This window comes from Pelophylax lessonae (genome assembly GCF_965119305.1).
Source record: "Pelophylax lessonae genome assembly, chromosome: 6".
NCBI lineage: Eukaryota > Metazoa > Chordata > Amphibia > Anura > Ranidae > Pelophylax > Pelophylax lessonae.
Window position 1 is genome coordinate 97,026,173 of NC_138773.1, and position 16,587 is coordinate 97,042,759.

At 43.1% G+C, this 16,587-nt stretch overlaps 1 protein-coding gene across 1 annotated transcript in view; it reads right to left on the minus strand.

Annotated features, from left to right (window-relative positions):
- The window catches only part of SUN1 (Sad1 and UNC84 domain containing 1), a 135,659-nt gene that overhangs the window by 118,718 nt on the left and 354 nt on the right, over positions 1-16,587 (minus strand). The window contains exon 2 of the mRNA XM_082260650.1: positions 356-452. Within this exon, the coding sequence (XP_082116776.1) occupies positions 356-432 (77 nt within the window). The 5' untranslated portion in view covers positions 433-452. The remainder of the gene's footprint in view (positions 1-355; positions 453-16,587) is intronic.

Consider the following 16,587-nt stretch of genomic DNA (forward strand, 5'->3'; position numbering starts at 1 on the left):
TGCAGAAAAGACCAATGTAAACCATCCAACAAAGCTATGCATTAGATATGGAATGCTTCCTGGGTTATATATCCAATCATGTTTCAGATGCACATACATTAACCCTTGACTCCGTTATGGTGTCTTGGCTGATTGCTATGGGTTACTGCTCTCAAAAAAGAACCTTTAGTCATGCACTGATGAAGTTCAAAAGATGGCCAAGCATACCTATTCCAGTATCTGTACAGTTTTATCTTAAGTGCATTGTCTGACCAAATGAATCCCACCCAACCTTCCCATCTCTAAGCACGGAACAACGATTGCTTTCATAGTATTTAAGAACAGTAATAAATGTGCCTTTGTGAAGAAATCTCACCTTAATGCATACGTGTACCCAGTATTTTCTGGGACATACTGGGGAGGCGCATAGGTGTGTAGATGGGAATAATCCATTCTCAGGGTTTCAGATCATACTGCAGGAAGGGAAAGTTCAATAGAGAAGAACAATGTCGAGTTAAATTATAAATACACACCTTATTAATCAGTTCCAAGATGCAAATATGAAAGCTGCAGCGCAAACTCCAAATAGACAGGCTTCTAATAAAGGACACTTTACATGGGAGTAGCAATTTCAAGCAAATTCGGCATCTGCTTATTAAGCACTTTAATTTTATTGCTGCCAAAAATCACAAAGATACTTGAAGCATGGGTGAGCAACAAAACTACATCAACTTTATCAAAAAGGCACAGCCGTACAGGAGGTCCAAAAATACCATATTCATAAATATTTATAGGAAAAATGATCGTAACAGTTTCCCTCGAGGCTCAGCTACCACACCCACAGCGTGAGTCATGAGGATGCTAGCTGGTTTCCTAGACTCCTCCAAACAGACTCACTTTTAAAAGAAAACAAGAACTGAAAATATTTAATTCGAAGAATGAAATTGACCATTTAAGTATAGTCAGAATTACAAAACCTTGCACACTTTGTAATACAGTACGATGACAGAAATGTTCAGTAAATCATTCGATGAAACATCTGTCTTATCTGAACAAGTCAGAAGCATCTATCATTGAACTTGACAACTAGTGGCCGACAGTCAAGAAGAAATCTGAGATATTAAAACATTAAACATAAAATCCCAAAGTACATTAAGTGTTTGGTCCTGTTTGGATCTGTCCACTTATTGCTAAGCAGCGTGATCAGACTCTCTTAACATTCTGCCCCCCCCCCCCCCCACACACACACCTTCCGACCACCCTGCTAGAAAAGAGACCGATTTGTGATCGTTTCTGGCCGCAGGGGGGCTCTGGGGATCAGAATTCCTGACAGAGCTTTGGGGCTGTATCCCAATCCGGCTGCTTGTAAACCTGCATAGCCCTTGCAGGTGGATCACACAGGGCCACAACGTTGAGTGACTTTTTTTAACACTGGTGTGACCAGTGCCATGTATGGCACAGACCGCAGCACTACTGGTTCACAACCGTATAAAAGACTGCAAAGAGCTGTGTGAGCTGCCTGAAGCTGCTTGTAAAACATTCAGCCTCAGGAGGTGGGTCACAGCATTGCAGGTTAGGTCAGCTTTTTATGAATGAACTGCCAGCAGCACAGGGCTGTGAAATACATGGCACTGGCCCTGACTGTGCCCATTGTTCATTCATAAAAAAAGATCACTCAGCACTGCAGGGCTATGTGATCCACAAGTCGGAGTGGGGTGTATTTACAAGCTGCCAAAGCTGGTGTGATCTTTATTTTTAAGGAAGAACAAGCAGCAATGATTTACTTTCAGGAATGACCAATCAGTGCTGTTTGCTCATTTCATAAAAGTAAGAGATGACTCCCCTTAGGGAGGAGGAAGGGGCTCAGTGCTGGTTCTACCTCCCCCCATAGGAGTGCCCATAAATTGGGCTTTAGAATGGGGTAGAGCTACAGCCAGCAAGAGAGGGGCCTACAACCTAAACAGAAACCCCAATTAGAACAGGGCCCAGTGCTTATGAAATTGGTCCCTTAAGGCAGTGGTCCTCAACTCCGGTCCTCGGGGCCCACTAACAGGCCAGATTTTAAGTATTACCTTGGGGAGATGCAGACTAGAATACTGCGCAATCACTGAGCAGCGAATGAGATCACCTGTGATGTAATTTAGTTATCTTGCAAACCTGGCCTGTTAGTGGGCCCTGAGGACCGGAGTTGAGTACCACTGCCTTAAGGGATCCGATTTCTAATCTAGTAGCAGCAAAATTAGTAGAATTCAAGGAGCAAGTCAGTATAACAGAAGTTAGAAGCCAACTCTTAAAGCGGTAGTATACTCCGCTTTTTAATTTTTACCTACAGGTAAGCCTATAATAAGGCTTACCTGTAGGTAACATTAATATCTCCTAAACCTGCACGGCTTAGGAGATAGTCACCCTGCATTCAGCCACTGACACCAGCGCTCTGAAGATCCGGCGTATCCTGCCGCACCATCAGAGCTCCTTGCAGGAAAGTGAACTCCTGCACGCATGCGCAGGAGTGAGGTCATCGCAGCTCCAGCCACTTACAGCGCCGGAGCCGTCCAACCGGAAGAGATGCTGAGGGAACATGTCAGCTCCCTCAGCAGTATCCGGCCAACCGTGTGGGGCTTTGTTCTAAGGCAAGTATTTCATAATGTGCTAGTATGAAAGGCATTAACTAGCACATTATGCCATTGTCCTGCAGGGTTTTTTTTTTTTTTTTTTTTTTACACAGGGGATACAACTTCTTTAACCCACTTCCAACGCACCCGCCGCCTTTTTGCTGCGGCAGGGTGGCTCTCCTGCACAACGTTGGTCGCGCGCGGGAAGCTAGGGGGGCGAGCGTGCGTCGTGCTCCCGCCCCCACTTGGCAGTGGGGAAGCCGATGCACGGGTCAGGCAGCTCCGATTGCCACCTGACACCTGCGATCGCTCCCTGCTGAGAGAGAAGTACGTCAGCGGTTGTAAACACAGCTGACCGTTCTCCCTGAAATCATAGAGCCCAAGTGATCCTGCTATACGTCTCTTTGGTCATTTCAGAAGCCACGCACCCCACAGTTAGAATCACTCCCCTAGGCTCACATTTAACCCCTTGATCACCCACAGGGTTAACCCCCCTCCCTGTCAATGGCATGATTACAGTAACATTGTCTCCAGTTGTCCATCAGATCAGTCGGGGACTCCCCTCGCAGAAGATCGTCCAGGTACCCCAGTACCGCAATCCCCTGCTGACTCAAACAAAGAATGCCAGCACCGGGGCAAACACTTTTGTGAAGACCCGAGGAGTGGAGGCAAGACCAAAAAAGGTCCACGCCACAAACTGATAATGCTCCTCGCCCCCAGGAACAAAACAAAGATAGGAAAAAAATTCCATTTGTAGCCTTTAGACACTTTTTGTAGCGGCTGACTTATTTTCTTTTTTGACAGGTGGCTGGAACTCAAAGTTTTAATAAAATCAGAGCATGACAAGTTTTACTCAGTTTGACTACAATGTAGTCTCCCTTTCCTTTGCACTCCTGAGTTGGACTACAAGCAGCGGTTTCATTGCAAACATATCTGCACATTCTTCTGTATTCGCCACAGTAAAATGATGTTCAGCAGCCGCGGTTCAGCAGCTGCTGCAGCACTAAGGTAGTCCCTACAAAATGTACACAGTGAAGATTAGCTGCGGGAAGCCCATGGAAAGCAATGGGAGTCTGGCAGCTCCCACAGCTACCTGCAGCCACTCGAATGTAATTGCTATACAGCAATCACCTGCGAGTGATCACCCCAGGGAGCAGACAGTGTGTCCAGGGCAGATCACTTGGAGGTGATCGGTGCATAGCATGTAAATTAGCTGTGGGAGCCATTAGCCTCCCATTGCTTTAAAAAGGCCTGCCTCCCGAAACTAATCGCTGGGACCCCAGCTGGGGTTCTTGTACGTACATGCTATGAGGCCAATATGCAGTTGTGAATGTAAAATAAAAAAAAACACCATATTTCATTTACAACATGCTATAAAAACTATTTTTCATTTGGATTTGGTTTTACTTTAAAAGAGGAAATAAACCCTCCTCTGACACTTGTACCTATAGGTACTGTAAATATCTCCTAAACATGTACTGTTTAGGAGATATTTACCTTACATGCAGCCAGTGATGTCACTGGCGCATGCGCTCTGAAGGAACGGCCGCTGGTGCCGTTCCTTCAGAGCCCCGTGCTGTGACCGTCGGCTCCCGCGCGTGAGTGACGTCACCGCGGCTCCGGCCAATCAGATGGCCGGATGCCGCGATCCCGGAAGTCGGGCGACTGAACATGTTGCCCGTCACACAGGTAAGCGGGCAGCATGGCGGGGGCTCGTTCTAAGGTAAGTATTTCATAATGAGCTAGTATGCGATGCATACTAGCTCATTATGTGTTTCTCTTTCAGGTTGTAAAATAAAAAAAAATTAAAAAATTAGTTTACAACCTCTTTAAATTTCTCCACAGTGCCTGTGGCTACAGAGCTCAGTGAGGGCTTATTTTAAAGCTTTTTTTAAGGTCCATTAGACTATGTAAATGTAATGTCCATAGTCTGGGCACAAGTGCATTTTAGGTACTCCATGTTATCTAATCAAAAGTTCACAGGTTTGATTTTAACACAATTTTATTTATTTTGTTGCAATTTTTTTTTCCTGGCTTGATAGGTCGGATTAAAGTGGCTTCAGGTATTTTAAACATCAATCCAATTATTCCTTTATGTTCAGATCTGCCACTGTGATGGGTAACAACTTCACATTCCAATGAAAAAAAATGTAAACAATAGGCTGCTAATCAACAGTTCTGGCAATGAACAAGATCAAATAAACTGCACAGCTAGGAAGCACTCTGCATGTCATTTCCTAGAGGAAATGTTCAGAGTCAGTCAACTTGCATAGTGTAGGCCTGCAATCATTTCAAAGTCCACCTGCTGTAGTCATGGAGAATTAAGAACAAACAGCTGGAGCACTTACACATTAAAATGACCTATCATAAAATAACTCCATAGTATTTAGGCTTTATTATATAGACTGCCATTGCTGTTTTTCTAAAAAGGTTACTAAAACCACAATAATAAAATCAGTCTGTATATGCAGTAAAGCAGGCTTGTTCTACTCTGATCCTCCCCTTTTTCCACTGTCCCCAATCCATCTCCTGATAAGACAGAGCCTTTTGAGTCACACTGCACATGCTCAGTTTGACGTGTATTGCTTGAGTTTTTTTTTTCCTTGGGAGGGTGCATGTGATCAGCACAGGGCCAATCAGCGCTGTCCAGACAAAGGGTCAGGGGTCCTGCAACCTCATAGGACAGTCAGAGGAGAATGAAAACTCTTCCTACAAGATTTAACCAGACCCTGATAGAAGACAAAACACTATATATTGCTGAAGAGAAAAAAGTTATTTAGCGCTGATGAGAAAAGGTATTTAGCAGTTTATAGTTCCTAAAATGATTGCATTTCCATGTTCTGTGTATTGTGGGAGACCAGGCATAGTGAATGCAGAGTCCTGGTTTTAGTAACACTTTACCAGTCATAATGATGCATAGAGTGATTTTACTTTCTTTTAAATAAACATTATACTTACTTGCTCTGTGCAATGATTTTGCAGAGCAGCCCTAATCCTCCTCATGTGGGGCCCCCTGCTGGCGCTACTGGGTCCAAGTCATGGCAAGTGCCCCCATAGGAAGCTCCTTGTGTGGGCTCGATCCTGAGCACACTGCCTAGGTCTATAGACACTGACAGCGCAGCTTGGCCTCGCCCCCTCACCACAGGACTTGAATGACAGCAGCAGGAGACAATGGTTTCTGCTGCTATCACTCTGCCTTGTGAGGTAGAAGAAAGTGGAGCACTGCTCTCTGGCACAGCATTTGATAGAAATCTGTCTCAGGTAAGTATAATGAGGGACTGGGAGGATCTAGAACCAGTTTAATGGTCTCAGAAATCACTTCACTGAACAAGTGCAGAGAGGTAAGAAGTACTGACACTCATTTAAAGAGTGCGGAAGGTCAACTCAAGTATTGCCGCCAAACCCTGTCAGGAAGCATTTTTATAAAGGTAACCAGTGGAGGCATCTCTCAAAACAGATATACTTGTTTACACCAGACTGTTTTTGTAGATGGAGAACACCCAATTTAACCATTATCTCCAGAAGTTTAAACTGCAAACAGTACACCATGTATGCAAATGGTTAGTGAATGGCATTCACAGTGATGCCGAACAAAGTATTTGGTGCACAAGAAATAAAATAACACGATCATTAGCGATTAGTTGGAGGGAGCTTAAAAAGTAAATTGAAATATTACACCGAGGATTTAACCATTTAATGTCTAGATTAATTGCTGCCTACAGCCAAGTAAAATATTATTATACAAATATGCAAGTGATGCAACTGCTAAATAGTTACAGGTAATGTATCCTATATTATCACTTGGTAGCAAAAAACAATATTTCTGGAATGATAAAACTGGAATTTTCCTGGAACACCGAGGTTCCTCCTATTTTGTGTAACAAAACAGTTAAGAAGGTATTTTTACCCCTAATAATGAGGGCCAGTTTACACCAACATGTAAGGGTAAAGCCTCATACACACGCATTGAAAATTGGCAGGGAATTTTCGGCCAATGTCCGATCTGCCGATTTTCGGCTTGTTAGTATGATGCTTCCGACAACCGACCGACTTTTCGGCCGAAAAAAATCTGGTGTGCAGACTATAAAATTTTTGTTGGCCGTCAAAACACGGCCGATTTTTGTGCTGTCAGTACAGATTTGGACAGGGAAAAATCTTATGAGCAAGACTGGGCATGCTCAGAGAAGAAAACACATAGAAAGCAAACCAACACATGACATCACTTCAGAAGCAGATTTTTGTTGGGCGAGAAAATTCGTGTGCAGTCTAGGCACATTCCAACCAACAAAACACCACTCTGGACAAAAGACGGACGACCGGTCGGCCGATAATTGTTGCGTGTGTACGTGGGGTTTAACATGCACAATTTTCGCACGCAACATGCATCAAGGAGTGCCCTCGCATTGCAGTAAGGCAACACTAGTACAAAAAATAAAAACATCAATGGATAAATGAAGAGTCTATGAATGGCACACAGTAGTCTTGTACGGAAAGTATTCAGACCCCCTTAAATTTTTCACTCTTTGTTATATTGCAGCCATTTGCTAAAATCATTTAAGTTCATTCTTCTTCCTCATGAATGTACACATAGCACCCCATACTGACAGAAAAACACAGAATTGTTGACAATGTTGCAGATTTATTAAAAAAGAAAAACTGAAATATCACATGGTCCTAAGTATTCAGACCCTTTGCTCAGTATTTAGTAGAAGCCCCCTTTTGATCTAATACAGCCAGGAGTCTTTTTGGGAAAGATGCAACAAGTCTTTCACACCTGGATTTGGGGATCCTCTGCCATTCCTCCTTGCAGATCCTCTCCAGTTCTGTCAGGTTGGATGGTAAACGTTGGTGGACAGCCATTTTTAGGTCTCTCCAGAGATTCTCAATTGGGTTTAAGTCAGGGCTCTGGCTGGGCCATTCAAGAACAGTCACGGAGTTGTTGTGAAGCCACTCCTTCGTTATTTTAGCTGTGTGCTTAGGGTCATTGTCTTGTTGGAAGGTAAACCTTCGGCCCAGTCTGAGGTCCAGAGCACTCTGGAGAAGGTTTTTGTCCAGGATATCCCTGTACTTGGCCACATTCATCTTTCCCTCGATTGCAACCAGTCGTCCTGTCCCTGCAGCTGAAAAACACTCCCACAGCATGATGCTGCCACCACCATGCTTCACTGTTGGGACTGTATTGGACAGGTGATGAGCAGTGCCTGGTTTTCTCCACACATACCGCTTAGAATTAAGGCCAAAAAGTTCTATTTTGGTCTCATCAGACCAGAGAATCTTATTTCTCACCATCTTGGAGTCCTTCAGGTGTTTTTTAGCAAACTCCATGCGGGCTTTCATGTGTCTTACACTGAGGAGAGGCTTCCGTCGGGCCACTCTGCCATAAAGCCCCAACTGGTGGAGGGCTGCAGTGATGGTTGACTTTCTACAACTTCCTCCCATCTCCTGACTGCATCTCTGGAGCTCAGCCACAGTGATCTTTGGGTTCTTCTTTACCTCTCTCACCAAGGCTCTTCTCCCCCGATAGCTCAGTTTGGCCGGACGGCCAGCTCTAGGAAGGGTTCTGGTCGTCCCAAACGTCTTCCATTTGAGGATTATGGAGGCCACTGTGCTCTTAGGAACCTTAAGTGCAGCAGAAATCTTTTTGTAACCTTGGCCAGATCTGTGCCTTGCCACAATTCTGTCTCTGAGCTCTTCAGGCAGTTCCTTTGACCTCATGATTCTCATTTGCTCTGACATGCATTGTGATCTGGAAGGTCTTATATAGACAGGTGTGTGGCTTTCCTAATCAAGTCCAATCAGTATAATCAAACACAGCTGGACTCAAATGAAGGTGTAGAACCATCTCAAGGATGATCAGAAGAAATGGAAAGCACCTGAGTTAAATATATGAGTGTCACAGCAAAGGGTCTGAATACTTAGGACCATGTGATATTTCAGTTTCTTTTTTAATAAATCTGCAACAATGTCAACAATTCTGTTTTTCTGTCAGTATGGGGTGCTATGTGTACATTCATGAGGAAGAAGAATGAACCTAAATGATTTTAGCAAATGGCTGCAATATAACAAAGAGTGAAAAATTTAAGGGGGTCTGAATACTTTCCGTACCCACTGTACATAGCCATATGTAGCATCCGAATCAAAACTAAAAGATCAAATAACCAACTATTGGAACAATCCAAAATTTAGAGTCAACAGAAACTACATGTGGCACTTAGGACCGGTCTCAAAGCAAAATAGTATCCTGTAGCAACTACCCTCATAAACAAGCCATTTAAGCAGTATTAATCACTTGAGGACTAGGCCTTTTCTGGCACTTTGTTTACAAGCTTAAATCAGAATTTTTTGCTGGAAAATTGCTTAAAACCCCCAAACATTACATTTTATTTTTAGCAGAGACCATAGAGAATAAAATGACAATCATTGCAATATTTTATGTCACACGGTATCTGCGCAGCGGATTTTCAAACGCAATAAAAAAAAAAAAACACTTTAGTGAATTAAAAAATAAAACCACATCATTTATACCCCAATTTTTTGTAATATATTAAAGCTGATACACCAAGTAAATTGATACCCAATATGTCACGCTTTATAATTCTGCATGCTTGTGAAATGGCGATAAACTACGATATTTAACCGCTTAAAGACCAGCCGCCGCAGATATAATGCGGCAGTCTGGCTCTCCTGCGCAAACTGCCATACCCGTACGGCGGAGCCATCGCGTGCCCGCTCTCTACCCCTGCAGCTAAGCAACATGTCCGGCAGCTGCGATGGCCGCTGGGAGCCTGGCATTCTCTGCAGGGACTGACAGAAGGTGGTGTGCCGTTGTAAACACGGCACACCGCTCATCTGTCACTGATTGAAACAGGGCTCCTATGTTCCTGCTATTTTGGAAAACAGGAGCCCTGTTTCCATCCACCAAGTCTGGCCCCCACACAGTTAGAATCAACCCCTAGGTACACATTTAACCCTTTGATCGCTCCTGGTGGTCACCCCTTCCCTGCCAGTGTCATTATTACAGTAACAGTGCATATTTTTAGCACTGATTACTGTAGCAATGTAACTGGACCCCCCAAAAGTGTCAAAAATGTCCGTTAGGGGTCCGATCTGTCAGCCGTAATGCCCCAGTCCCGCTAAAAATCACACCATTACTAGTAAAAAAAATTTAAAAAATGACAAATCTTTCCCCTAGTTTGTAGACACAATAACTTTTGCGCAAACCAAGCAAAGTACACTTATTGGGATTTTTTTACCAAAAATGTGTGGCAAAATACAAATTGGCCAAAAATGAAAAAATTTGATTTTTAATTTTTTTTTTAAATTGGTAATGTTATATAGCAGAAAGTGAAAAATACTGCTTTTTTTTTTTTATAGCTCATGATCAAAACCGCAGGTGATCAAATACCACTAAAAGAAAGCTGTGTGTGTGTGTGTGTCCCAACTTTATTTGGATACAGTGTCGCATGATCGCCCAGTTGTAATGCAGTGCCAAATCGCAAAAAGTGGCCTGGTTAATAAGGAGGCAAATCTTTCCAGTCCAGAAGTGGATAAAAATCTCCATAGGCGACGCTTTAAAGAATTTTTCAGGTTACCGCTTTAGAGTTAGAGGTCTAGCACTAAAACTATTGCTCTCATTCTAAGGTTTGTGGCCATACATCACGTGTGGTGCAAACACAGTTCATATATGCATAACCGACTTACGTATGTGACCGCTTTTGTGTGTGAGCACGGAGGGATGGGGACGCTTTAATTTTTTTTTTTTTAATCACTTATTCCTATCACAAGGAACGTAAATATCAATTGTAATAGAAATAAGGACGACAGATCCTCTTTATGGAAAGATAAAGCTGATACCCTACATATATTGGGATATGAAGGTAAGCGTCCTTGACATCGAGAGAGGCCAGAAAATGCCCTTGATGAAGGGATGCCACCACCATGCGTATGGACTTTCTGAAATTTCTGAACCTGCACAAAGTGATTTAGGGCCTTGAGATCCAAGATCAGATGGACCTTGTTGCCTTCCTTTGAAAAAAAAAAAAAAACCCTGAAAACTTTCCAACTCGATAACAGATCTTGGGGGGGGGGGGGGGGGAGAAAATACAAGAAAAAATTCAATTCAACAAAGGAAAGAAATGCCAGGACCGTAGATCCCAGCAGGAAACCAGGTACTTACTCCAGATTAGGCAGAAAAAAAAAAACTGAACTCCTATAGCAGAAGTGTGAAGTATACCCATAGGACTGCCCTAGCAGAGTAGTCAAGTTTTGTTTCCACCTAGCCCTACTCCTATGGAGAGCAGTATAACCCAGGGGTCAAAGATGATATGGAGCGGTGTCCATCAATAAACAAAAGAAAAATTATATGTTTTACTTCTGCCCTAGACTGAAAGGGACGTCACTCCGGTCCTCCAAGACCATAGTGGTGATCAGGGGCCATCTGGTCTCTGGTAACCACTATGGCCAGCCGCACGATCAGTCAGATCATTTCTCGGGAGTGCCAGTAAAAAGCGGTAAGCTCAAGAAACCACAGGCAAGTGGCGGGAGTGGCCGCTCTGACCACTTGCGGTTGGCAAGCAGTTAAACCCAAAACAAAAAAATGTAACCTATTGCAGCTTACCAATCATTAGATGTGGTGGATCCCTTAGTATTTTTTTCAGCCTTTTTTCCATCCGTTTTCACCTGGTGATCTGACCAGTAACGCACCTTGTGTATTAAGCGTGCCCCCACTCCGTTTGAAAGAGCACGGGGGGGGGGGGCACAGTACACAGCAACATTGTCAGCCTTCATATTAAAATGTACTAGAAGATTTAAATACACTAACAAATTGAAGCCAAACTTCAGCCCACACTTTAGCATTGGTTGCAGCAGTTTTTTTTTGTTTTTGAATAAAGTTTTTAAAATAAAATTAAAATGTAGTGGTGCACCGAAATTTTCGGCCGCAAAATTTCGGCCAAATGGGTTAAAGATGCCGAAATTAAATGATGGCCGCTGCAGGCGCAGCTTTAAAAAGTCCCGCCTCCCGGTTAGTACTAAGACTGGGTGTATGAATGAACACACCGGGCGGGCGAGCAACCGCCAATAGCTATAACTATGTGAGCCCTTCGCTTCCCTGTCAGGCGGGTATCTCCACTGACAAGGAAGTGAAGGGCTCACATAGTTATAGCTATTAGCGGCAGCTCGCCTGCATGCCTGGTGTGTTAGTTCAGTCATACACACAGTTGTAGTAGTGACATCACCGGGAGGCCGGCCAGAGGCGGGACTTTTGAAAGGAAGGACACAGGAGGAGCAGAGAGTTTGCCTGTGACATGGAGGTGCCGACAAGGTGGGGGGTTGGGGCTGAGGCGAGGTTACCCATGGTATTTGTATTATGCAGCATGAGGGGGTTATGTATTGCCACTGCTGGTCACTGATGCATTAGTGACCGACCAGTGGCAATTAACCCCTTTGTGCTGCATTAGTGCAACCAGTGTCAGTGCAACCAGTGTAAATTAACACTGACACTGGTTGCACTAATGCAGCACAAAGGGGTTAATTGCCACTGGTCAGTCACTAATGCATCAGTGACCAGCTGTGGCAATACATTAACCCCCTCATGCTGCATAATAAAAATACCATTGGTAATTAAATTAACCAGATATTACCAACAGCGCATGTCTAGAAAAAAATAATAAAGTATCTGTGGTGGGTGGTCTATTGGGTCCTCAGAATACATTGGAGAATTGTACACTGCAGACACGTCCGTCTCCTCATACACAGCGCTGTGCACAGGTAGAGGGGAGGCCGCTGATTGGCTGGAAGGAGAAACCCAGGACCACCCGGACGGATGGGACCCCGCTGGTGGACATCTATTACTAAGCTCTACTGACCCACTTGCCGTAAGGTATTGGGGGTCAACAACTTCCAGTGAGTTTGAATTGCCTACACTATACTGCACAAGCACGGAGGGTGACACCACCACTGCACTATTGGAAATTCTCATCTGACCGTTTTTTATTGGACACTAATACTGTATTTATTACTTGGACTCTTTGGACACTTATCACCATTAACCATTTTCTTCTATGAATTTCAAGGAAACTAAGAAGTATTTTTTACAGACATTTATAAAAACACAAACATTTCTTTCTAATATTCAAATATTGCTGTTAATAATATCACATGATAATCTTGGTATCGGTTCCCCAATAATGCACTAATTGTATGCACTGTTTAAGCACTTTATATGCATGTTGCAATGTTATATGCACTTAAGGTGACAGGTAGCTGATAGGCTATCAAGTACGATTTATAGGAGCAATAGTATTTTTATATGCAACATATCTTGGTATCAATTGTCTTGACCCAATAGACCACCCACCACAGATACTTTATTATTATTTTTTTTAGAGACATGCGCTGTTGGTAATATCTGTATTACATTTATTTTCACTGCACACCCCTGCGGGTTGTCTACAGCAGCAGTCCTTCGTTTATATATATGCAGCTTTACACACACACTTTTTACCTTTCTTGGCGCGAGTGTTATTTCACTATTTTATATAAATATACCACTTGCTAACCCGTCACAGTACATATACTGCGACAGGGTGGCAGCTACAGGTGTACGTCACTGCCCGTTTGTGGCGTATGCCCCTGTTCTATTTTAAAATCATTTGGGGGGAAAAAGTCATTTTCGGCCCAGAATTTTCATTTCGGTGCATCCCTAATTAAAATGCCAGTGTTAAATGGTTTCATCCCTGAAGACATATGGAAGAAAGCTTTTTTTTTTTTTTTTTTTTTTTTTTTTAAACCAGACCTACTGGATGGATCACCAGATGAAAATAGAAGAAAGTCGAAGGCCTCATGCACACTGGATAATTTTGCAGCTGCTCCTAGGCATCAGGCTGTTTTTTCCCCTGCCTATAGGTTAGCCTATGTGTCCATGCGCACATAGGCCTTTAGCAGTGTTCAGTAGCAGGGGCTTTTAGAGGCAGAAAAGAAAACCCACTACCAATGCATCCAGGAGCAGCAGAGTTTTGACGCTTGTAAACGCATCTAAACACATGTTAATGCTAGGTGCATTTAGGAGCTTAAGCATTAGTTTCATGGCCAGAATAAGTTATTATTCTGGCCAATAAAATGAGAATGACCAAGCGCTTGATGCCTGAAAAATGTGCCCAGGTGTTTTTTTCTGCCAAAACGCTGCTGCATGGAGGAAAGGCTTCTAGGAGAGTTTGCAAAATGTTCAACCTACACATGGCCTTAAAAAAGAAAAAACAAATGTAGTCATCACATCCAAGAATTGGTAAGCTGCAATATAATAAAGGGAATCTTTCAGAAGTATGGGATGCTATTAAAGCTGTATTCACCCAAAAGCAAACATTACAATGGGCTGCAAGCTTATTTAGCAAGAAGTAGACACAATCAGAGAACGGTCACATCAGTGCACTTCAGCTGAAAGATTAAAATGGTTCTAAAGGCAGAACTGTTTTTTTTTTTTTTTTTTTTATCTTCATACATTCCATGCATTAAGATAGAAAACCATCAGTGTGCAGCAGTCCCCCCCCCCATACTTACCTGAGCCCCATTTTGATCCAGCGATGTGCACGAGAACCTCGGCTGCCCGGGACTCTCCCTCCTGATTGGCTGAGACATCAGCGGGGGCCACTGGCTCCCACTGTGGTCAGTGAGCCAATGAGAGAGGGGGCAGGGCCAGGCTGCGGCTCCATGTCAGAATGGACACAGCTGTGGATCAGGTGCCCCCATAGCCAGCTGCTTGTTGTGGGGGCACTTGGCAGGAGGGAAGGGATCCAAGAAGGAGGAGGATCTGGGCTGCTCTGAGCAAAACCACTGCACAGAGCAGGCAAGTATAACATGTTTGTCATTTTTAAATTATAATAAATAAATCAAACCTCACACAACAAGGCTTTAGAGTTTATCCACATTAGCGCGACTTGTCAGGCGACTTTTCAGCCTGACAAGTCGCGCTCCCTCGTGGTCCATTGATCGCTACAGGACCCGTTCTAATAGGATCGACACAAGTTGCTCCGACTTAGAAAAAGGGTCCTGTACTATTTCGGGGCGACCTCGGAACGACTTGCATAGACTTCCATTATGTGAAGTCCATGCAAGTCGCTCCGAAGTCGTGGTGCATGGGAATGCACAAGTCGCCCCCGAAGTAGTACAGAGTCGTGCCGCCCCAGTGTGAACCAACTCTAAATGTCACTTTAAATAGGGCAGGATGGCATGGGTTACTGCTGTTTGAATGCTTAACTTTGACTTGTTAAATGCGTTTGATAAAATTGGACTAAAGCATCTACTTTCACTGCCATAAACCATAAAGACACCCAGAACAGGGCATTCAACATACCCTTGGACTATTCTTTATTTAAAAACATTAAAGTTATGCCAGGTTTCCATCCACACAGAAAAAGTTCAGTGCCCAGTGAGGAGATTTTCATGGAACATGGAATTGGCAAATCAAGGCTAAGCCTAGAAGTCAGATCCACTTACCAAAGTGAAACAGAATCAATGAGGCAATAAAGATGCAGCCTTTGGCAACATTTGTAGGCAGGACCAAAAAGTTTAAAACAGCTGGAAAAAAAAAAAAAAAAAACCCAGGACAACCAGGAAGAAACAATTTCACTAAAACCCAAGTGGAAACAAAAATCTCACTTTCATCTGCAATTTTCCTGCTTAGAAAGTGGTTTGCCACTTAGTTTCTTTCATAAAGCAACATAGTTAGCAAGCTAATAAATCAAGAGTATAGTACAGTCTATTGTAAAGCAACTTGAAATTTCCTAAAAGGCATGCAGAGGAAAGTGCGCTCACTATTACAAATATGCACTTAAAGTAGAACCAAAAGGAGCAGCTAGTTACACCTTAAACCGATTTGATTTGAAGTAATCATCTTATGGTTCACTTTGCAACACTGTACTTTGAAAAATTACAATGTTATTGAAGGAAAACCAAAGCTTTGAATAACATATCTTCCAAGTATCTGACCCAAATTCAGCTACGTAGCAAAAGAGCATCAAACACACACGTGCCTCAAACACACACACACACACACACACACACACACACACACTACATTTAAAAACCCACCTGCTGCTAGAAACCATTTTAGCTATGGTGACAGACATGCTCTTCATGGTCAAGGCCAGACCTAGTCAATCTTTCCGTTATCTAAGTAGCAAGTCTAAAATTAAAAATTCTTACCCAATAAAAAACATGCCAACCCTGCAACACATTCGTACAAGCTCACAGACAGAACCTGGCTTTCAAATATGCCATCAGGATGCACTGAAGGGGGTTAAATCAAGACTTGCACAATTAGGACGGAAGACTTAGCATTCCCATTCACTCCAAAGCAGGATGACAGTAAAAGGAATTGCTCACAGCAGGGGTCTGTTCAATGGGCACTAGAATTCGTCTGCTGATCTAAACCACAAGCATTCAGTGATCACACTGACATCTGCCTAGAGAGTTTACAGAGCAGAGCTGCAGCAAATGTTGCCATACAATGGAACACATGTGCAGGAACAAGGAGCTCTTTATAGGACAGAATCTACAACTGTCACTTCCAGACAGAGCTGCTGGTGTTAACCCCTCGTATCACAGCACACCTGCTAGGATTAACCACGTTGTCCTGCAGGAGGCAAATATACAAGCCGCAGTGCTTGTAAATCCAGGAATGAAGGACTGAATATTTACGATTGAATTGATTTATACACTTTATTCCTGTGTGTGTGAAATTGCCATTAAAAAAACTTCATTTTTGTTTAAAGAAAAAGCATCATCATTACCCAACAACCAACCACTTAACATTATAAACCACAACCTAAATAAAAAACAAAAAAGAAATGGACCTTAGAACCAGACTGCACTACAGATCAGAAACTCCGCTGTCACAAAAAATTGTGAAGGCAGATTTCCCCTGGATACACAACATAACACGGCATGAGGCTGGCACAAAATAGAATTCCAGTTACTTTATAATATACAATGAATGTGC